The following is a 24,280-nucleotide window of genomic DNA, read 5'->3' as shown; positions in this document are numbered from 1 at the left end:
AACTCTGCATTTTTCTGGAAGGACTGATTCTAAATAATGACAGCTAAACTGTCAGCACGTCCATGTGATACAAGCCTTCCGTGATGTACTTATAAGTCTGTATTCTGATCTTGTGTCTCCATTTTAAGTCATGTTTGTTTTATGTCTGAAACCATGTTCATTCATTCATTCATTCAACCTTTATTTATCCTTGAGAGATCATCGAGGGCCAACGCTCAATTTCAATGTCATCGAGTCAGATTAGAAAGACAAAAACAGAACAACGCAGAAAGTACAATCAAAAGAAATATAGAAAAATTATTTAACAAAGTTAGGATAATAAGGATGCAAAAGAAAATACAAGTATGTAAAGAAGTTACAAGTAGAAGTTTGCAGGTTTAGAACCAGATTTCTAAATTGTCCGAGAGGCCCAATTGAGTTGATTTTAAGAAAGTGCTGTAATTTGTTCCAGGACTCGGGTGCACTAAAACTAAAAGCCCTTTTTCCAAGTTCAGACCGAGCTCATGGAACATGAAGTAAAAGCCCAACCGCAGAGCGAGTCTGATAATGTCCCTCTGAGTAACAGAGAAGTTCTGTAAGGGAAGATGGCAGTTTTCCAATAAGAGCCTTATAGATAAAGAGATACCAGTGAGTATGAAGAGAGAGAAGACCACCCAACACTTTCATATTAAATACAATTGTGTACAAAATTATCAATGTCTTGGCGAGAAAACTCTTTAAAAAGATAGTTTTAATCTCAAAGAGTCTTATTCCTGGTTAAAAAAAGGTTAAATTAAAAAAAGTAACTGCATGAAGGTGGATGAGTAATACTGGAAAAGAGCATTTGGACAAAGCGAGCGTCAAGATAGGGTTTTCAAAAGTTAATTATTACCACTCCCCACTCTCTCTGTCCTTGCTGAAAGCGAGCCGGTATGAAAACCAGTCACGTTGACAGCTTTCTCCCTCTAAGGGACCGCCACCGTGCCTCATAACCATAAATATAGTCGGGCAGGGGAGACATCAAATTATCTTCCTTCACACACTTTGATTTTGTAAAGGCTCGGAGATGCATACCAAATAAAAGCAGGTGGATGAAGAATGCATAAAAGGTTGGAGGTGGTGTAAGCCTCTTTCGGAGGGTCCGTGCGGACTGAAGTTCCTGCTCTGAATGCTAAACAGATGTGGAAGCACAGAAGTGGAGAAGGAAGGAGAAATGAAGCTCTCCAGGGGTCACCAGCAATTCCAGGAAATTAGTCAAATCATCAACTACTTTAACAAGGCTCTCCACTTTGGGTCAATAAAGTCTCACTTCTTTCCTCGTTAAGCGCAGCGTAGAAGATACTGCCATGGAAGCAATTTTAAACACTCCGCATTAAACACCTGACGAGAACCAAGGGCTCTCATACTGCTGCTTTAAGTAATAGTATCATCATGAAAAATGTGGAAAATGACAAAAATGTATTATCCTTTCTGCATTTCTCTGCAGGAAATAAACTGACTCTAAACTATAGTGAGCTTTTGTGATTCTTCTGGATTCTGGATTTTAGCCTTTGCTGAACGATATAGTTACATAAAAAGATTTAGTCTAAGGGCAGTGCTGTTAAATCCTTTATGTAGCGCACGCAGAAGAAAACCCGGAAGTTCCTGTTATTTCAATATGACATCATGGCTTTGCGTAAACATACATGTCACTTTCCTAAAGCCAAGTGGCATGTTATCGGTACGCATTTTGAGCTATCCGCGTGTATGTCCACGCTGTAGACAGCAGATGTAAACATACACACCACGTGGCGTCGCCATGTGCCGTGCTATTGCGAGAAAAACATCACACGCGTCTAAAAAATAAAAGGTCGGGTTTAGGAAAAGATTGGGAAAGGCTTTAGTAACACACAAAAACGACCAACGTCACACGCTGAGGAAAACAATAAACGGTTGGGTTTAGGAAAAGAACATGGGGAAGGCTTTATTAAAGCGCCCATATTCTGCTCATTTTCAGGTTCATAACTGTATTTTAAGGTTGTACCAGAATAGGTTTACATGGTTTAATTTTCAAAAAATACCATATTTTAGTTGTACTGCACAGCTCTCTCTCACTGCTGCAGATCCTCTTTTCACCTGGTCTCTGTTTTAGCTACAGAGTGAGACCTCTTTTCTTCTTCTTCTTCTGTACTATCTTTGATTGCACTCGCACATGCTCAGTAGCTCAGATGTAGATCATGTCAGCTAGCTAACTCTAGAGACAGTAAAAGAAAGGCTGTTTCTCCAACTTTGGTCAGTTACAAGGCAGGATTAGCTGGGAGACTTCTAAATGAGGGCGCACATGTAAGTAGTTCTTTTGTAGATTATGGTGAACTTGTGTGTTGTAGCAGTGCTTTGCTATTGAGAACGACGTAGCATGCTAACGTTAGCATGCTAACGCTAACGCTACGAGCTAACGGTTGTGGTTAGCCAGCTCATTTCGGACTGTGACGATCCCGGCTCTTCTGGGTGATAGTCCTGCGTTGTACCCATCCGCGGACTTCCCTCCTTTCATACTACTCGCTACGGCGATAATTCACACATAATGCACGCCAATGGAGGCCAAACGGCATCTTGATAACACACCAAAATGGAATACGAATTGGCGTGTCATACATACGCCACTTTATGAGATCAGTCTGGTTATTTAACAAACAGAGGTAATTCCATCCGGACACAAAGGGGCGGACCAACAGACCGACATTGAGCCGCGTAAAAATAATAATAATAATAATAATAAGGACTACTTCCTCCTGGGACTAACAGTATCTCATGGAGTACTTTGTATCTTCAAAAAGTCTCAAAAACAGGTGTTGGAAAAGGAGGTCTTCTTACAATCTGTCTCATTTTATATTTAAACCAATATGACATTCACTTGGTTAAGGTTTTGACCTCTTTCAGCACCAGGAGCCGTCCACTGTCTGGTCTGTATTAACAGTTGAGGCCCTGTATCTGTCTGTAGCCAAGTTATTAATGATTTCGAAATTCCACCGGATGTCCCTCTTTTCGGCCGGATGTCCCTCACCTTCCTCTTTCTTTGTGTTGGCGTTCTAACCTCCGGTGGATTTGTGAGGACTATGGTTAACTGCTCCTCAGATCTCTAAAACTACTTTTGAACGTACACACGTTCCTTCCAGAGGCTATTTTGCAGCAGCACCGTGGCTCCGTCCAGCAAAACACCGCCCAAAACGATTGTGATTGATTTAAAGAAATGTCAAATAAACCAGAGCACGTTTTTCTCCCATCCCAGAATGCTGTGTGGACTAGCCAGACCTTCCTCCGCAGCGCTGTGGAGGAAGGTCTGGCATTGCGAGACTATTGATTATTAGATTAGGGAATTGCATGAGCCTCATACTTCTTTTGTCACATCTGCAGCAGAGTTTTGTGAAATACCACAAAGGCTGTGACGAGGTGAAGATCCACATTTTATTTAGTAATATAGTAGGTTTTGTATGAATCAAACGTAATTTGATCACAAATTCTTGGTAGTTTGTGTAAAAAAAACACATCTGTTGGCTCATTTGTTATAAAATGCCTGAAGTTGAGTCACGCAAATGTTCTTTGACAAAGTGAACAAGACGTACTGCTCCAAGGTGAATTGAGGAGAAAGTGATGTAATGGTGTGTGCTGACTGTGCAGATGCGGACAAGTTGTGTCTTAAAATTCCTTTAATTATTCAATGCATACCAAAAATACAACTTGACTCACTATTGAAAACATGTCATGTTTCAGTGAGCGCTGCGGGTTCTGCTGTTCCAGCCTGTCAGTTCAGAGCTCTTAGTGATGTGGACCTAAGGAAGACGTCATCCTCTCCTCTCTGATGGCTGCTTCAAAGTCATAATAACAACTTTCATTTATTTTCTTCTATCTTCTTCTTCTTTAATAACGAGAAGTCTCAATGGGCACAGTCAGAAGCTTCAGCAGCAGTGGGGGAAAGTATATTTAATATTATACATATTTTATTTTGTTATATATGTATGCAGGTTGTACATTTTAATCAACACTTGTATATACTTGTACATTATTTCATTCCTCTAACTATATATATATATATATATATATATATATATATATAGAACAGCTGACTCCCTCGATCTCTTTTCATTTCTCTCTTTCTTCGTGAAATGAAGCTGCCTTCAAGTGCGGTCGGAAATGTTGAGATCTTACAAAATAATAATAATCGTGAAACAGTCTACTTCGTTCTACATTGGAGGGTTATAAAAGAACCAAGAGGACATCACACAAATGGGCCATTTAAGGGACACTCAATGACACTGGATCGCTTTTTGTGGTGTGAACGTGCCCTGACGCTTGTGTGCGCGCATAACTGTGTGGGCATGACCACATGCTGCACGTGTCACCAGCTGGTTTAGTCCATGCAGTAGTACACACAGTGAGAAGATGATACTTTGATGATACTTTCCATACTGCAACAGTCAATCATACTGCTCTTTTAGTAAAACTGCATAAATAAACTCTAACGTGCTTCTATTGAAGTGGATGGAGCTGAACATCAAAAGACATCTAACAGCGTAAATAAGTTAGTTTTAATTGGACTAAATTTGATCAGTCTGGCCTCTGTGGGGGTTTACATTCATTACTCTGTCTGCAGCGAGCGGTTTGAGTTTGAAGTAAACCAGAACAAAGTTATGTTTGTACAGTGTACCGCAATAGACAAAAAGAAGCACTGTGGCATGTGAAGTCTAACACTAATGTCCTGCAAACTGGGTGTCTGGCATGACATTTCCCAGACATTTTCTTAATTGTGCACACACAAAATGGAACTATGTACACAGTTCTTAAAGAGCTCATATTATGCTCGGTTTCAGGTTCATAATTGTATTTATAGGTTATATCAGAATAGGTTCATGTGGTTTAATTTTCAAAAAAACACTAGGCGCGCATTATAACGTGTGTTACAAAGTGACCACGTTTGTCTCTGAAGTAAAGGCTGGACTACAATAGAGCTGTTTGGAGCAGTTGGTGAACAGAGTTTTCTGTTGGAGGTGGTAAGTCCAAATCACAATATGGACTAGTACATTAGTGCAGGGGTCTTCAACATATTTTAGGCCAGGGACCCCTAAGCTGAAAGAGAGACAGAGTAGGGACCCCCTACCGCATATATTGTATACAATTGAGTTGCATATTAAACAGTCCATCCAGAAAAAACGCGATTATGCGATTGCATAATTCAATGCATAATCAGCCAAAGTCCACATATTTATGCAGGGGCTGCATTTTTTCAAATATGCCACACTTTTGCCGCATAAATTGCCGATTTCCGCGCAAAATATGCACGGTTTGCATGATTTCATAATCCCTGCATTTTCGTTACAAAAAAGTCATATATATATCTTAGCAGAAAGTTGAAAAATGTTGCGTTTACTTCACACAAAAGCAGCCATTTTCCACTGTTGCCATGGGAAGTTATGAAGTGATGTAATTACACGATGTGAACATCATCATCAAGGATGAAAAGAAATGGATATTATTTATGCATCGTGTTAAAGGTTAAACAAACATCTGGAAGGCACAGTGAGTCCTTAAGTTTAACTGTATGGCTACCATAGCAACCTATAGTAAGCTTATCTTCAATGTGTAGCCTAAATAAATAAAAGATTTCACAAATAGGACAATTTATCTTTGATGTTAAAATTTTGCATTCATATTGATGTACATTTTTAGACTTATTTAATTTTTTGAAATAAGAAACTTTCTCTGGACTAGTGCAATATCAAAATTGCAGGGGGTGCGCAATATTTGTTAGAGGTTAAATATGTGTCAAACCATTTTAAATGAAGTACCATGGGGCTGCAGAGACGTCCCGGCCTACACATCGTATCCTACAAACTAAAGAAAAAATCTTTGCTTGATACAGATCCTCGCAAAAATCACACTATAATAATTGTATCGATGTAATCGACGTCAGTGGGAGGATACTTCAATGGCTACTGATCGATTAGTGAAAAACAGACCAAGACTTTCACCAAGACATCAGCTGATATGAAACTAAATGATAAGTCAGTCCGATAAGGAATTCAAGAAATCAATAATTTTGCCTCCACGCCCCAGGGTTCAGGAGTTATTGGCGAAAACAGATAAAGAAATGTCTACAACGGTCTACCAAAGTTCACTGAAATCCCAAAGTTCTTCCCTTTAACTAACAACAGAGGGACGAAAGCACGAGCTCCTAAGCCGCCTACACATGATCAGGTTACTTATTGGTACCCATAGGCAAACTAGGTTTTCTGTCTAAGAGGCAGGACATCCTTAAAAAAAAATGACCACATTGACTTGTGCAGTTATATCGGCGGTAAAACGACAAAGTAGGGCGCAGAGCATAGACACTTTAGGCTGCTTTCACACCTACCTTGCTTGGTACGTTTAAAAGGCACCCTTGGTCTTGGTCTGCTTCCAAGTGAACTAGAGTTTGCGATCCAATCCAAATACAGGAAGTGAACCAAAAACAGAGCAGTTACTAGCCTGCAATTTCAACCTAGTACACAATTTACGGACTTATAATATATGTGTCAAGGTTCGAAGGTGGCACCTTCTCCGAGTTGTCTTCATAAGAAAACAATGGCACAGCCAGCGCAGAGCGGTTTCACCGCGGGTCATGTGTACGCAGCTTTAGCTAATAGGGGTGGTACGGTTCATAAAAAAACACCCGAACCGCTCGGTTCGCTAGTCTCGGTTCGGAGCGTGTGTGTACCGCACGGTTCGTCAGTACACTGTTAAGCTGCACTAACCTCTTACTGCCGTAGTGCCCACTTTATACACCTATGTTAAAACACTTACTGGAAATGACGAGCGGGATGGGCGTGACAAACGCAACCCATGGCAACTGATTGGATGATCGCGTCACATGGGACTGTCATGGCGGCTCGTTCAGAATACGATCTCATATTGTACTAAAATAGTTCACCGAAACGTGTTTCTGAAAACATTTTAAGCGAGAAATAGGCCGTGCAGCTGCTGAATCGGTCTTCATTTCAGCTCAGCAAAGGTCAGTTTAAAAGATTTTCCTCAGATTTTGAGAGACACCGAGCCGACCGCTCCTCAAGTGGAGTGGGGCGCCGCTGCAGGTCACGTCACGTCACCTGCAGAAATGTCCAGTGGGAGAGAGGCTGCCCAGAGCTGGAGGATGCGCCAGCGTCGTTTATAGTCTGGTGTGTGGGAACATTTTGGATTTCATGGTACCTATGATGAAATAAAACAATAGATAGAACTGCCACTGTGTGCATGTTTTGTGCAACATGCATTCAATATGCTAATTTTAGCTATATATCATATGCTGAAGTATATTCTGGAGTGTTAAAGATTAAAAGAAAAAATAACAAGAACCGTACAGAACCGAAAACCGTGACCCTAAAACCGTGATACGAACCGAACCGTGGGATTTGTGAACCGTACCACCCCTATTAGGTAAAGGTAAAAAAAACTCAAAAACAAAGCTGAACCACAATGAAATGAAGAGTGAAAGGGAGACTGTCCTCCCCCGAAAAAGCCTACATAAGTCATTCGTTCAAGCAGCAGTTGTGAAGAAGATCTACGTTAATGTTGGCGGCGCCCTCTAGTGGCCACCTCTAGGGTGCGCCAACTTGACCCTTGTGTTAGTCAGCACAAGGGTTAAACGCACCCGTTGGTCGTATTAGAGGGGAGGAATAAACGACCTGTATCGTCGTATGGTTTGGAGGACTTGTTGGCGAAAGGACAATGTGACGGAATAGCAAGAGAAAGCCTCGTACCATATGTACCTGTTTAATGGCTCTTGGGTTCAAATGTAGCTGGGAGAACGGGGGTCTTTGACCTTTGACCTGGGACTGCTTTACATCAGCTGCAGAGAAGAGAAAACAGAGAGGAGTTAGGCTGGTTGGGCTGTACAGAGGTAACACGCTCATAAAGAAATCAAAAGGTAGAAACATCACATTAAGGCTACATTTATATTGCTACGTTTTGGTTTGAAAACTAATATCTTTCGCTACGTTTCCCCCTCTCATTCCCCCTGCTCTGGTGTTTCCCCCTCTCATTCCCCCTGCTCTGGCGTTTCCCCTCTCATTCCCCCTGCTCTGGCCCCTTCATTCCCCTGCTCTGGCGTTTCCTCTCTTATTTCCTCCTGCTCGGCGTTTCCCCTCTCATTCCCCCTGCTCTGGCGCCCTTTCATTCCCCTGCTCTGGCGTTCCCTTCTCATTCCCCCGGCTCTGGCGTTTCCCCTTCATTCCCCCGCTCTGGCTCTCTCATTCCTCCTGCTCTAGCGTTTCCCCTCTTATTACCCCTGCTCTGGCTTCCCCCTCATTCCCCCTGCTTTACGTTTCCCCTCTCATTCCCCTGCTCTGGTGTTTCCCCCTCTCATTCCCCCTGCTCTGGTGTTTCCCCTATAATTCCCCCTGCTCTGTTTTTCCCCTCTCATTTTCCCCTGCTCTGGTGTTTCCCCTATAATTCCCCTGCTCTGGTGTTTCCCCTCTCATTCCCCTGCTCTGGTGTTTTCCCCTCTCATTCCTCCTGCTCTGGTGTTTCCCCCTCATTCCCTGCCTGTGTGTTTCCCCTCTCATTCCCCCTGCTCTGGTGTTTCCCCTATAATTCCCCCTGCTTTGGCGTTCCCCTCTCATTCCCCTGCTCTGGTGTTTTCCCCTCTCATTCCTCCTGCTCTGGTGTTTCCCCTCTCATTTCTCCTGCTCTGGTGTTTCCCCTCTCATTCCCCCTGCTCTGGTGTTTCCCCTCTCATTCCCCTGCTCTGGTGTTTCCCCCTCTCATTCCCCCTGCTCTGGTGTTTCCGAGCCCCTAAACCGGAGACATTTGGAAACACCTCTGATCCCGGTTTGGTTTGGATTCTGCCGGGTTGTCTCAACGTCGGCAAACCGAGACAACACCGACACTGACGCCAACGTTTCGCCTCCTGATTGGTGCATGTTATTATTGTCATTGTGAGCATTTTAGCATGCTGACCCAGCTAAAATATAATTTTGACAATGTTATTACAGCACTCCTCTAGCCATTTAAATGAAAAACAAACTATTTTTTAAATAAAAAGAATAAATAAAAAAGTGGGAATTTCAAAATAAAGGCGCATCTTAAAGATGATAGTAACCGCAGCCCCCTTCCCTGTCTATCTGCAACACAAAAAATATATATATATTGTTACTTTGCATCGAGGATGATTGAATCGAGATATATATATATATATGTACACCCCTGGCTAAGATGTGACACTACAGCTGCAAACATGAATCGATTAGTTGTCAACTTTTAAATGAAAGGTGCTCTAAGCGATGTTGGGTGACGTTACTTCTTGTTGACATTCAAAGTCTTGTCAAACTAAACGCAGGCTAGCTCGCCCCTCCCTCCTCCTCATCCTGGCCCCTCCTCCTCCCTTCCGTGCTTCCTGAAACAGTCGTGAACGCGCATTGTGGAAGTAGCCTACATGCTACATGCTGCTGGCTCAACCAAATCCTTCTTGTCGGTTATTGGCTGGAACGCTGTTTGTTATGTTTGGTGGTGCAGGTTGGCTACAGAGACCGCGTTTTTTTACAGTGTGTTCAGGGGACAGGCAGCTAGCGGATAGTGAGGAGATGTTTGTAGCCTAAAAAACGCGTGAAATCGCTTAGAGCACCTTTAAATCACCAACTATTTTGATTAGCGATTATTCGTTCATTTTTCATGGAGAAAAAACAGTAAATTTTCTCTGATGTCAGCTTCTTAATTAATTGTGTACCGTTTCATACCATCTTTAGTATAGAGGATCTTTGTCTAGAGCTGCAAAGATTATTCGCTCAATGGATTAGTTGTCAACTATTAAATTAATCAACTTTTTTTGAGTCCATTTTTTTATGAAAAGAGTAACTACATTCTCTGATGTCAGCTTGTTAAATGTGAATATTGTTCTAGTTTCTTCTCTCCTCTGGGACGGTAAACTGAATATCTTTGAGTTGTGGACAGAACAAGACATTTGAGGACGTCATCTTGGGCTTTTTGGAAAACACTGATCCACATTTTTCACCATTTTCTGACATTTTAGAGAACCGACAAGTAATCCATTAATCGAGAAAAGAATCGACAGATTGCATCCCTGCGTGACACAGTCGAGGAGATGCAGTGTGTGGCCCGCGCCTCGTTTATCACACAAGTCTGACATGTATTAACACATTGTATAAGCCATGATTCATAAGTTTTCAAAGCTCTGCCTCTAGACAAAAGCACCGATGAGTTCACACTGACCCTTGTACTCTACCTAATGTGTAGCTGTTTCTATAGCAACCACCACATGCGGGCAGGAGTGAAATGATGGATGCTGCTGCTGCGTTGGTACTGTACGCTACCTACAGTCCATCAGGCTGCGGGAAACGCTGAAGAAAAGGAAAAATCACTTCAGTAATGAGAGTGATTCATCATGTGTGTTTGTGCTGCATGATTCATGTTTTTTTGTTGTTGTGTTTTTAAGACAATGTGGGACTCAAAACTGCCGGACTATGTGTCACATGAATGTGTCGTGAAGCTGTAAAGTTAACCATTATTCAGCTCGCATTCATAAACACAATAGTGCAGCCAAATTAAAAGTGCACGGACTAATCCTTCAGTACTTCAGCAGCTCTTTTGTTAGGATCTCACCGCTGACAAAAGCTTTTGTTACACATTGGACATGACAAGCGTTTCCCCTGAGGGTCACCATGTATTGATCTGTGGGCCAGCTGATTGTTTCCAGCTCATTCTGGATCAAACAAACAAAAACAGCTTCATGATGCAGAGATTGTCTCTGAGTTTGACTTTGCGTTAATGAATCTGTATTCAGGGTATTTCCCCCCGCCATTTGAAGGTTTAGATGCAGTACACGAGCCGTTTTGTGCACCACCTTAAGCCAAATTAATGTGACTAAAAGGATTTTCTGAGATCTAGTGACTGTAGTTGGATTTACTCTGGCAAGTTTTGTCTTTAAGCTTTTAGAGTGCTCTAGCTTTGCCAACATTTTAGACACAGATATGGTTATAACAACGGTCCAAAATTATGTGAAAAAGATATGCAAAAGTACCACAAAAGGGACACAGACTACAAAGAGACGCCAAATGACCACAGAGACCCAAAGCAAAAAATAAAAAGACAACACGACTACAAAGAGACACAAAGAGAATCAGCCATACATGTTTGAGCCTCACGCCAGGTTCATTAATTGGCAACTATTTTGAAAGTCAATTGATTGGTTTGAGTCCTCTTTTTTTTTATCCAACAAAAAAAAGGTAAACAAATCCAGCTTGTTAAATGTGAATATGTTGTAGTTTATTCTCTCCTCTGTGACAATAAACTGAATATCTTTGAGTTGTGGGCAAAACAAGACATTTGAGGACGTCATTTTGGGCTTTGGGATCCACATTTATCACAATTTTCTGACATTTTAGAGACCAAACAACTAATCCATTCATCCAGAAAATAATTGTTAGTTGCAGCCCTGGAGGAGTATAATTGTGGTTAAATATTTTAATATTTCCGGAGGAAGACATTGTCTTGTAATCCTGCGTATACAGCTGCAGGTTTCTGCTGGCAGCTGTGCAGATGATGCAGGCGTTTCAAACACAAGGCTCGTGACTCACGGATGTGGAGGACCGTCCAAATCTGTTGACGGCAGCCGCTGCCCACACAGCACGAAGCCCTTCTCCCTGCTTCTTACTTGCTCCGTTTCCTCAGTGTGTGGAAAAAAAAAGTAAATCAAATTCATGTGCAGATAAGGTGGAATGGTGACTAATGCTGCATCGGCTGAACATTTCTTTTGGGGAGACCTGAATAACAGTTTTCCATCTCTGAAGTGCTTAATGATGAGTTTGAAATGCAGATTCAAGCTGCATCAAACGCACCTGAAAGCAAGTTCAAAGCCGAGGCCTGCTCCTGCCTTTTTAATGTGTGCATCAAATGATTCACAGATGACAAAATGACTGCTCCGGTGAACCTTTCAGTAAGAGAAAGAGTGAAAGTTTGTAGAAGGAGACTGACTCCCAAACAATATATAAAACGATCTGCTATTAAAACTCCATCAAAGCTGTGTTTTATTTATTTATTTTTTTTTTTTTACTTTATTTATCCAGGTAAACTCAATTGAGAACAACTTCATATTTGCAACGACGACCTGTCACATTCACACAGTTACACATTCACACCTGGAAGCTGCCCGGTACAACCCCAGTCTGATCTGCTGGCCACTGAGCAGCTCCACTGGAGCCGTTGGGGTTAAAGGCCTTGCTCAAGGGCACCTCAGTGGTGGTAATGAGGGAGGGACAAGTTCCACTTTTCCCCACCCAGATTTTATCCTGCTGGTCTGGGTACTGAACCAGCGACCTCCCAGTCCCAAGCTCGCTTCCTTAAACAGTCCTTCCAGAAAAATGTGATGTTTTTTGTGATTGTTGCGGGCAAAAATCCTTGCAAAAATTGCGGTTTGATGAAAAAGAGAAAATAAAAGTGATTCCCCCTCCCCCCCAACACGCTGCTTTTCGATGATGTTCACATCGTGTAATTACGTCACTTCATAACGTTCCCATGGCAACAGTGGAAAATGGCTGCTCTTGTGTGTAGTAAACGCAACATTTTTCAACTTTCTGCTAAGATATATTATGTGACTTTTTTGCAACGAAAATCCGGGGATTATGAAATCATGCAAGCCCCGCATATTTTGCGCGAAAATCTGCAATTTATGTGGCGAAAGTGCGATGTATTTGAAAAAAATGCGGCCCCCGCATAAATATGCGGACTTTGGCTGATTATGCATTGAATTATGCGATCGCATAATCGCGTTTTTCTGGAGGGACTGCTTAACCGCTAGACAACCACTGCCCCCCCATCTGCAGGAGTATCAAAAACTGACAACCACCTGCATGAACGTTAAGAGCTGGTTTCAAACTAAAAGTTGTTATCCATTTGCTTTAAAAGCTAGAAAAGAATAGCTAAAAGAATAGCTTGACCCCTGATGGAAGATGTGGTGAAAAGAGAATTACTCCCAATTTTCTGCCGACGCTTCAGCACCTCGGTGCCATTTCAGAGTGCCGAGCTGTCAGCCGGTTCGAGGACAAACCAAACCTTAAAAAGATGAAAGTAAAAATGTGGAGCGCACTGAGGTAGACACGTAATCCTCCAGGGACCCAATTACACTCAAAACCCCGAGAGGTGCCTGCAGAGGCGGAGAAGGGAGGCGTCCCCTCTCCTCAGACAGCTGAGCGCCCTGCACACTATTAACTCCTGTTTATTAAGTGAAATCAATCCCCCATGTAGGGCTGCAACCAGAAAAAATGTCGATCAGTGTTTCCCAAAGCCTAGTCTATATCGACTACGTTTCGTTTCCGGGATTGTTTAGGTGTTGCTAGAAATTCCGCCGGATGCCCCTCATTTTCGGCCGGATGTCCCGTCCCCTTCCTCTGTCTCTGTGTTGGCGTTCTAACCTCCGGTGGGTTTCTGAGGACTATGGTTAACTGCTCCTCAGATCTCTGCAGGGTAAATCCAGACAGCTAGCTAGACTATCTGTCCAATCTGAGTTTTCTGTCGCACGACTAAAACTACTTTTGAACGTACACGTTCCACCAAAACAAGCTCCTTCCCGAGGCTATTTTGCAGCGGCACCGTGGCTCTGTCTGGCGCTTAGCGTCACCCAAAACGATTGTGATTGGTTTAAAGAAATGCCAATAAACCAGAGCAGGTTTTTCTCCCATCTAGGAAGGCTGTGTGGACTAGCCAGACCCTCCTCCGCAGCACTGTGAAGGAAGGTCTGGCAATGGCGAGACTACCCAAAAGTCCAAGGTGACATCCTCAAATGTCTTGTTTTGTCCACAACTCAAAGACATTCAGTTTACTGTCACAGAGGAGAGCAGAAACAGAGTGAGACATCTCAACTTCTGGAACATCTTTGTTGTCAGTCGCACATGCTCAGTAGCTAGGTAAGGACTACATGAGCTAGCTAGCTGTTTCTGCAACTTCGGCCTGTACAAGGCAGGATTAGCCGGGAGGGCGCACTTCCAACTTTGTGTGGAATACCTGCAGAACAGGGACATGGAAGTAGTTCTATACAATTTATTTTGTAGATTAGGGTGAATTTGTGGGTGTTGTAGCAGGGTTTTGCCATTGAGAACGAGCTAGCGCTAGCATGCTAATGGTTAGCCATTTCGGCTAGTGACGTAGAAAGCCGTGCAGCTTTTGAACAGCTCACCCGGAGACTGAAGGCAGGACACATTCAGAAACCGTATCTCACTCAAAACAGCATGGGTGGTTTGTTTTTTTCAAAGTGTGTATGTGTGTGGTAGCACCAGAGAGACAAAATAATACCCAGAAAAAGTGATTTTTTCATAACATGGGCACTTTAAGGCTACATCTACACTACTACGCTTTCATTTTTAAGCAGTGTTTTGAGACAAAAACTAACCTACGTCCACACAAGAGTTTTAGCTCCACTAGAAGAATTAATCATTGCTGACAACACGTTTCACATGACCATTCACACACACCGGGCAGGTGCGCATCGGTGTAATCAGGGAGCAGATTGTTTAACGTTATTCTGCGGTTGAAAATCACGGATGTATACGTTTAAAAAAAACACAGATAATACTTTGGAGAAAGAACAACAACGGTGAAAAGTAAGAGCAGGGATTTATTAGCTTGGAGCGATGACGCGGGGGAACTGTAACTGAAAGGTCTGTAAGCTACCGAACCGATAAGACTGATGGATGTGCGTTTCTAAAGGTCTCCGTTTGTGTCCGTCTAGACTAAAATGCAACCATGGAGTTTTCAAACCAAAACGGGGGCAGCAGTAGCCTGGCTGACACCAGACCCTTCTCAGTTGTAAAAAATGCCTCTGGGCGCATTGGATAGTCCTTCAACCAATCAGACCCACGATCCGGGTGACGCTTTTCCCATCTAATATCCCCCCAAAAAAAATTTGATTTTGGTTTTTGCCGTCGTCCCTCCACGCCCTACTTTTTCCTTGCAGGTGTTACATATTGCAAACTTGTTATCTTCTGCACACACGCTGAAGAATTCCCAAACAGCTGACATGTTGCAGGTTAACTCACGAGGTTCCCTACATGTGGGAGAACAGCGCCGACACACGCTTCACACTGCGAGCGGTTACGCGCCACACACGGCGGAAAAGTTGAGAGAAAGGAAAAAGAGACCGCGCTGTGGCGTCCGTGTGTGCGTGCGTCCTTATGTTGTCAGTTAATTGTAGCGTTGACCTCCATGAAATCGCCATATGTCAGACTGACCTGCCGGTGGCCGGTCATGGCCGAGCATGAGAAGCACGGCTTCGGTAGCGGTCATGTTGAATGGAAACAAAAAGCTGCTCGCCGCCGCTGCGCTATCGTCTTCGCGTAAAGCCCGCCTCAACGCAAATCTACAAATTTGCCGGAAGTTCGTCAGGGTTTACCCAGGCTAGGGCAGCTGTGTTTCCAGATGTTAAAGTTTTAGGGGCTCGGAAACGCTGCAGTAGTGCAGGCACGAGGCGTGAACGTAGCAAAAGATATTCTTTTCTTTTTTAACCAAAACGTAGTTGTGATGTAGCCCGACGGGCCGGCTACACTGCGGAGCGGATGTTCCAAACTACGCTTCCACTTTTATCAATTCAACTGGCTACACCGGACACAAGAGCACCGTGTTAGTGGTGCGTCTGCTCCGCAGAGATCCGCTCTACCAAGTGTAAAAATAGGACAGTCTCTTGTCTTTATATTATTTACGCGGCCCCTATATTATATGTGTGCGGCCCTTTTACACAGAAATGGATCATAAAGTGTCTGTTTAAATTAAACAACAGTTATATAGAAGAGTTTCTGTTTTTATTTCTCATTTCCCTCACCTGCGTCCTCTGAAGAAATACTAACAATCCCAGAAGGAAAGCTCACTGCGTCACACAATCCTAAGCAGGTGCAGGTGTAGACAGTTAAAAGATGCACGCGCTCCGCGAACCGTCCGCATACGTTACGCGTTCAATGTAGCCGAAACGTAAGTGAACTCAATGCACCGGCTGTGACTATATGCTGCCTTCCATGCAGATGATCCAACACTCAGACTGGTCACAAAGTGAACCTCGAGTCTGAGCAGGACCACACACGCAGCAGGCCCCTCTCGCTGTAATTGCCTCGCAGGGTAAAAAAACCCCAACTTTACCTTCATTACAGCCGAGGACATCTGGTTCACGTTTGGGAGAATAAACTGAGAAATACTGTCTGCCGGTTTCTCTCAGACTCTGCTCTGAATTATTGGCCTTCACGTGTTAAAGAGTGTGTACGAGTGGCTCTGTGCCAAATGCTCTGGTGATTTAGCCACTGTGTTACAGCTGCACCGCTTCTTTTTTTATTTAATAAACCGCAGTGACTGAACCACCGAAGCATTCGGTCGTGGCAGAGTGCACTAAAAGCTACCGCGCTGCGTGCAAAGTTTGATGTTCTGTTGGATATTGTGGTTACATTGCAAATTCTTTGATTTAACTAGCCCAAACTAGGCCTTTTAAACCCAGGAGTGACTTCTGATTCACAGCTGAACAGCAGGAAACACGTGTGATATTTCCAAATCGCAAAATATTCCACCAGCTACAACAACTTTTCTTTTTCGTTTCCTCACTTCTTGATTTTTATAATGCGCTGTGTGAACTTAGGTCAAGACGCGGCTGGATCACTATTAAGTCCAAAGTTCTCCTGCAGGATTCCCAACTAACTCTACATGTAGACGACTGAAATGCATCACACAACAAGTCAAACCATCAACTAGGCCTGTAACAATTCAACATTTTGCTGGACAATAGAGCTTTTTATTGTCATTGCGACTTAATAAACACATTGCGAAAGTCTGCGACAAACACTGAAAGAGCTTTTGTGTTAGTTGAAAGAAAATATCAGCAGAAAACTGCACTTCATAACGTAGCCTAACGCTTTGGCTACATTGAACGCTTAACGTCTGCGGACCGTTAGCGGAGCGTATGTGCCGCAGAATGTATCTTTTAACTGGCTACACCAGCTGCGCACGCACGTCGTAGGATTGTGCGAGTCATCGGCGAGAAGGAGTGCTTTTGCTTTGGGATAGTTGGTATGTCTTCAGTTTTTGGCGCCGGCACAGCGCGGTGATCTACTGTCAGCTGTTCACGCAGGTTCAATTCAATTTTATTTATAGTATCAAATCATAATGTAAGATGAGATTTGTTTTGTGACGATTTAGTTAACAAATAACATTTTTAGGCTTACTGAAATAAGTCACATATTTTCATTAATTGTAGCTTCATAATGTGTTCTGTTGAGTTAACAAGGGAACTATCTAACCTGCTATACCTTGCCTGTAATTCAGTAACAGTTATGTTGGCGGAGGGATATGATGTTGAGATGATGAAGCATGTTTTGTGATTAGTTTTGAGTTGTCCTACACTTGAGGAGTGTCATTAAAGTGAACCAAGTTTTACAGTCGAAGCTGTCTCCGTGCGCTTTCTCTACCCACGGCCCGAAAATATATATATTTAATAATGACGAGTAAATAGTTAACGCTAACAAGAACTAGCGTTACAATAACAAGAGTTATCTCGAGACACTTTACAGATAGAGTAGGTCTAGACCACACTCTATAATTAACAAAGCCCCAACAATTCCAGTAATTCCCCCAAGAGCAAGCATTTAGTGAGACGGTGGCGAGGAGAAACTCCCTTTTAGGGAGAAACCTGGGACAGACCCAGGCTCTTGGTAAGGGGTGTCTGACGGGGCCGGTTGGGGGGGGGGTGTGATGAACAAGTGAGGGAAACAAGAAATAAAAACAGAATTCTACAAAAGTGCCAATACGCTCACTGACAGTCATTAAGTTGTTTGCTGTATACCTGTAGTTTAATTTAAAAGAAATATTTATATACACTTTATGATCCATTTCTGTGTGAAAGGGCCGCACACACCTCGCGTGCAGACGCACCAATAATGCGCTGCTCTCGTGTCCGGTGGCGCCGGTTTAATTGATTATAGTGGAAGCGTAATTTTTGAAATTTTCCGCTCGGCATACTTTACGCGTGCAATGTAGCCGGGCCGTAAATGTCATTCTGTTTGTAGTGGTTCCTTTTATATTCAATTCAATGTTTACTTTGTTCAATAAAAGAATGTTAGACATGATTTCCTTTCATTTGTTTTAAATTGAATTAGTTTTTTTAGCAGAATACTGAAAGCAGAAAGCAGAACTGAGAACACTTTAATATCTGTTTATTTATCGCAAGTAATGTCGTTATCGCGATATTCAACAACATTATGGCATATTTCCCTCGTATCGTGCAGCCCCTTATGTTCCATTTTATAATTCATTGTGAAGCTCTTTGTAACACGGACACAGAAACTGAAACTGGGGTTTTAAAAGACCACCGACAGAAAAGAAAAGCTGGTAAAGCCCCCCCCAGCGCTGAGGCAGAGCAGAGTTCAGGCTCGGGGGTCGCTGTGCGGACAGCCGACCATCTGCTTTTTAATTCACTTTGCTCAACTTAATCTCATTAAAACTAGAAACCGTTGAAAGAGCATTGTGTGTCGCCAGTGTTTGAGGAGAATAGGTCGTGTTAAAGGCTCCTAATTTAATCAACGAATCAGGGAAACGACCCTCTTCCTTCTTTCTTTCTTACCAGATTGAGCCGGCTGAAATCCGATGGGTCACCGCATGATTATAGAAGGAAATCTATTACACAGAATTATTAATTTTTGTCTTACTTTTTTCTAGTGGTTTGTCTTGTGAAATACTGGAAATGTTCACCTCTTCTGGCCTCTACAAAATCCTCCAAACAACACAAATCCAAGAAGTAAAAATCACACTTTGGTTGATCTCATGTCCAAATACTTTTTGGAATAATTTTAAATGATCACAAGCAAAAAAATTTAGAAATAAATAAAAAACGGTTTAGACAATCAACTAACTGAAATCCAGGTTTGTTTCATGGCTTCTTCTGGACAAAACCAACAGGTCTGAAACAGTTTCTTTAAATCAGTTGATTTCTAATTGACTGATTGTTTCAATCTAAATGTTCAATTACATTTATAAAAGATATAACCCAAGGTCAAATTTATTGACGCTGCTTAGCATAGTTTCAGGAGCAGGGCCACACCTCAAACACACCTCTTCCGTCATTCCTATAAATACCCACCATAGCGTGATTTATACGTCTGCGTAAAATCTACGCCGTGGCTATGTACGTAGTTACGTGGAGACACGGACCTACGCCGGACACCAAGCAAAGAGCTTCCATTACTTCTAATTTGAAGAAACTTTGTTTAAAAAGGATAAACTAACAACAACAGCCTGATAATTATTTTTAGTATTTAGTTTCAGGTCACAGGGTTTAACATTAAGGTTGACTTGCCCGACGGCAGTTTTTATAGGCCTCTATACTAATTTATTTTTATAGAAACCATTTTTTTTGGGGGATGTAGAATTTTTTTTTTTTTAAAGTCAAAAATGCCGGATTTTTTATTTATTTTTTTTAAACACCAAAAACATAAATAAATAAAAAAGTTAAACTTCGGAAAAATACGTCAACAATTTTGCAAAAAAAAAATGTCGAAAAAAAGTCGAAAAAACCAACTCAATTCTTCATTGGCCAACGGCACTTTCAAATCAAATCATTCAACAAGCAATCTCCGACGGGGGCCGTCATTTATGACACCATGATGCCCGAACGGGTAAGTGGGTTGTCATAGTTACTTGTCCTATAGCTCTACCTCGGGCCAACCAGCAGCTCCGTTTACCCTAAAGACGCTCTGCAGGCAGAATGGGAGGTAAAGTAACAGCCAGTCCTGGAGGACCGCTCCCCCTGAGCCTCGCCAGTCCTTTTGTCAGGCCGCAGCGGCCACGCTGTGATCCACAAATAGACCGAGTGCCTCGGTGCTGCACATGGAGGGAAGGGACAGATGGACCTGTGGTTCCCCGTCGACATCCTCCAGAGACACGACCTGAACTCTCAGGATGTGGAGGTGGCGAGACCACCTTGTCCTGTGGCTGAACTGTATTTGAGAGGGCTTTATCCCCACATGGCTGCTTTCTTAACGATTATTTTAAGGGCTTGACAGCCAGTAGATTGAGACAGAAACACGGGCAGACAGAGAGAGACACGACATGCAACAAAAAGTCTAATGTCCGGAAATCGAACCGTGGATCAGGGCTGCACGATATGAGGAAAATGTCTAGTTGCGATTATTTTTGACTGATATTGCGATTGCGATATGATTCACGATGTTGGAGGGAATTACCGTTTTTTCATCATTATTCTCAGATGCATTGAAAAATATTAAAACTGAAAACATTGTAATGATTATAGTATGATTAATATGAGGATCTAACCCTAACCCCCCTGCGATTTGGATATTGCGATTTGGATAAAAATGCGATTAATTGTGCAGCCCTACCGTGGATGTTGCGGTTACATGGCCTGTGCCCTAGTCTGGATCAACGGAAGTACATTTCCAGGATAAGGCCGCATTCAGACTGCCTGCGTCTGCCATCCGGCTGCAGCAGGGGTTGCTGCAAGGGGGACCCTCAACAATCAAAACACAGCGAGCCTGTCGCCAAAAGTCGAGACTGACTCAACTTTTGAAGAAACGCAACCCCACGTCACGCTGCGTAAGCGGCGATCAGAATTGTCGGTGTGATTTGAGCTATGGTTTGAGGGGGTGTGAGAGTCCCGTACAGTAAACAGGAAACATCACTTCCTCTATCTCTGCCACAAGAAAGGTTTAAAGTGCCCATATTATGAAAAAAAAAAATCACTTTTTCTGGGATTTGGGGTGTTATTTTGTGTCTCTGGTGCTTCCACACGCATACAAACTTTGAAAAAAAAAAAAACATCCATGGTGTTCTGAGTGAGATACGGTTTCTGAATGTGTCCTGGGACAAATGGCACATTTTGAAGAAAATTTAGATCGTGCAACAAGGCAGATAGAGCTGGGCAATATATCATATATATTATATCATTATATTGATATCGCGATATGAGACTAGATATCGTCTTAAATTTCGTAATATCGTAATATGGTAAGTGTTGTCTTTTCCTGGTTTTACAGGCTGCATTACAGTAGAGTGATGTAATTTTCTGAACTTACCAGACTGTTCTAGCTGCTATATTATTTACCTTTACCCACTAAGTCATTAAATCATTTCTGGAGATTATTTATCAAAAATCTCATTGTGTAAATAACATTTTGTTAAAGCACCAATAGTCAACCATAACATATCGTCAATAGGGTTGGGTACCGTTTGGATTTTTACGATTCCGATGCCGAACTGGTACTTTTAAAACGATTCAGATTCCTAACCGATTCCTAAATCGATTCTTGAAAAACTAAAAATGACATCAAAGAAAGGCTCTTTTATGGATTTTTTTAAAATTGAAAATTATTGAAAAATTTAACAATATATTAACGTTTTAAAGTACTTACATATATAATAAGTAAACCTAAGTCACCTAACACACAACTACAATAATGTAACAACAAATAACAGTTACACTATTAACAAGTAACAATAAATGTTGTTGAGTACGCCAACCGGCTTCAAACTTTAGCAGTTCTTTTGCAGAAAAATTACCATATTTGCCTTCTCTGGCAAGATAGGACACCCTTAAAAAAGGAAGATGTGTTCAGAGTTTTGCCGACCGGATACGGCAAAAGTTTAATCTATCAACTAGCGTTGCTCTGGTTGGCTACGAGTGCAGAGGGAATTTGAAAGACAACCGTTTATCACGCCCCCTCGGATTAAGCCCTGCCAATGGGGAGTTCCCAGACCCAACATCTGGATGTGGGTCTCAGTACCCGATCCATTCCACCTACCCGATCTGTTCCACGCTAGCCTCCACCGGGAAGCTAATGTTAGTTTAGCAAATAGCTAATTCGGCTAACCGCTAGCTGATTGTACCGGTCTGCCGTTAGCCTCCACAGGCAAGCTAATGTTAGTTTAGACACTAAAAAAAAAAAAAAACTAGTGTGAGGCTGAATTGAGTTAAGTGACATCTGTTAATTGCAGGCAAGTAATCAGGTAAGTAATCACAACAAACAACATCATCCAAAAGCGACAGCAGGCGGCAGGAAACAGGGAGCCGGCAGCTGCCTCCACTCTCCTACCCATCGGCTCTATAGCCTAGTTTCTATTACATTAATATAGCGTTTAAAAAAAAAAAAAAGATACATCTGTACATGTAGTAAGCATTTAGCTTCACGCTAAATTATTAATTTTTTTTTTTTTTTTTTTTTTTTTTTTTTTTTTTTTTTTTTTTTTTTTTTTTTTTTTTTTTTTTTTTTTTTTTTAAAGACTAGACCAACGGGCTAAACCAACGCTAGCCCTATGGCTGCCTCTACACTTGGCGAGTCACCACTCCCACACAAAATTTCCTCATTTTTAAAGAACGCAAATAAAGAAATTGCTGACCTCAAGGAAGATGTTCGCCGACTCTCCAAGGACTTAAAGACCAAAGATCCTTTGTTAACCGCCTGCTTGGATGTGACTCATAACCAGTCGCTCCGGATCTCATCGCTCACGGCGGCCTTTCAGGATACAGCGCTATGGGACCCAACCGGCCAGCCAACACCTGTCTTCTTGCTCGACACCGGTCATCGAGTCATCCTGGACTGAGGTGGTTCGCGGCCAAAAGAGAGCCCCGAGTAGGGCTCCATCGCCTCCTGCCCTTAGCCTCTCCAACCGTTTCATCGCCCTGTCTGAATCGGACCTAGTAGCGGCCGATGTGGTTCGCCGGGCTGGCCCCGCTTCAAAGCCGACTGACCAGACGCCATCACAGAAGAGGACCGCTACCCCGCAGCTACAGCTTCTGAGGGAAGCGGTAGCCAGACGATCCAGTGGCGTACACTGCCTGGACCGGCCACACGACAACGTTCCTCAAAAACAATCTCCCGAACCGAACGGTAAGCAGTCGTCCTCTTCTTTTCCTTGTCCATCTGTACCCGACACTGACTGTTTCGCTCCCGTCAGCGGCCATCCACACCCCCTCACTCCTCGTCCGCTCTTCCCTCCAACCACAGTAATTATCGGTGACTCCATCACCAGAGATTTAACGTTTCATAATGCTGTCACACACTGCTTTCCTGGAGCCAAAGTTGCAGACATCCTGGCTAAAGTTGTGGATCTGACACCCTCATTCCCGACCTCTATTAAACGCATCGTGGCCCACTCCCATCTCTAGGTCGCGGATCGCGCCTCTTTAGCCGGCTACTTTCCCTTAACACCTGGCTCCAGCTTACATGCAGCATTCACAAGCTAGGTTTTATTGACAATTTTAATCTGTTTTGGTAACGTGGCTCCCTGTACAGCAGGGATGGGACCCATCCCAATACATGCGGAAACCAGGTGCTCCGTGAGAATTTGCACCACGCCTTGCACACTCAGAACTATGATTGACTGTGCTCCTCTGTGCTTGCTCCTTTGGAACAACCACCCGTTCATAATCCCATAACCACGGGGTCTGTTCCCCGACTGAGATCGATTAACATAAACAAAAGAGGTGCTATACTCAACAACCTAATTGGAATTAAAACAACCACTGCACTGACAGAACAGAATAGGAAAATCAAATGTGGACTATTAAACATTAGATCTCTGTCTTCTAAAGCAATATTGGTAAACGAATTGATATCAGATAACCAAATTGATTTATTTTTTCTCACCGAAACATGGCTGAGCCACGATGAATACGTTAGTCTAAATGAAGCCACTCCTCCCAGTCATAATAATACTCAAATTCCACGAGGCTCAGGCCGAGGAGGCGGAGTTGCAGCCATATTCGACTCAAGCCTGTTAATTAATCCTAAACCTAAATTATAACTCGTTTGAAAGCCTTGTTCTTAATCTTCAACACCCAACGTGGAAAAAGGTACAGCCAATTATATTTGTTGTTGTTTACCACCCACCAGGTCCGTATTCTGAATTTTTATCTGAATTCTCTGAGCTCTTATCAAGCATAGTCCTTCAATCAGACAAAGTACTTATTGTAGGTGATTTTAATATCCATGTGGACGATGACAGCAATAGCCTTAGTACTGCTTTCAATTCACTACTAGATTCAATTGGTTTCAGTCAGAATGTGCATGCACCGTTTTAACCACACCTTCGACCTTGTGCTAGAATATGGAATCAAAATTGAAGATTTAATAGTATTTCCGCAGAATCCTCTATTATCAGATCATTTTTTAATGACTTTCGAATTCCTATTACCAGACCATAAGAAATTAAATAAAAGTTTCTACACTAGATGCCTATCTGACAGTGCTACAACTAAATTTAAGGAAGATATTCCAACAGCACTTAATTCAATGTCGTGCCTTAA

General features: G+C 42.6%; 1 protein-coding gene across 4 annotated transcripts in view; it reads right to left on the bottom strand.

The window, feature by feature from the left end:
- Window positions 1–24,280, bottom strand: part of LOC120556325 (tetraspanin-18-like) — a 51,694-nt gene that overhangs the window by 21,127 nt on the left and 6,287 nt on the right. The window contains exons 2-3 of one of the 4 annotated variants that reach the window (XM_039795844.1): window positions 11,577–11,665; window positions 7,746–7,834 (exon numbers count right to left, since the gene is read on the bottom strand). The exons of 1 other annotated variant lie outside the window; for it this stretch is intronic. In XM_039795844.1, the coding sequence (XP_039651778.1) occupies window positions 7,746–7,748 (3 nt within the window). In that variant the 5' untranslated portion in view covers window positions 7,749–7,834; window positions 11,577–11,665. The remainder of the gene's footprint in view (window positions 1–7,745; window positions 7,835–11,576; window positions 11,666–24,280) is intronic. 2 more of the 4 variants (XM_039795843.1, XM_039795845.1) reach the window with 2 other exon arrangements.

This window comes from Perca fluviatilis, chromosome 3, assembly GCF_010015445.1.
Source record: "Perca fluviatilis chromosome 3, GENO_Pfluv_1.0, whole genome shotgun sequence".
Lineage (NCBI taxonomy): Eukaryota > Metazoa > Chordata > Actinopteri > Perciformes > Percidae > Perca > Perca fluviatilis.
Note: the sequence above shows the minus strand (reverse complement) of the source record. Positions and strands in the feature narration are given on the sequence as shown.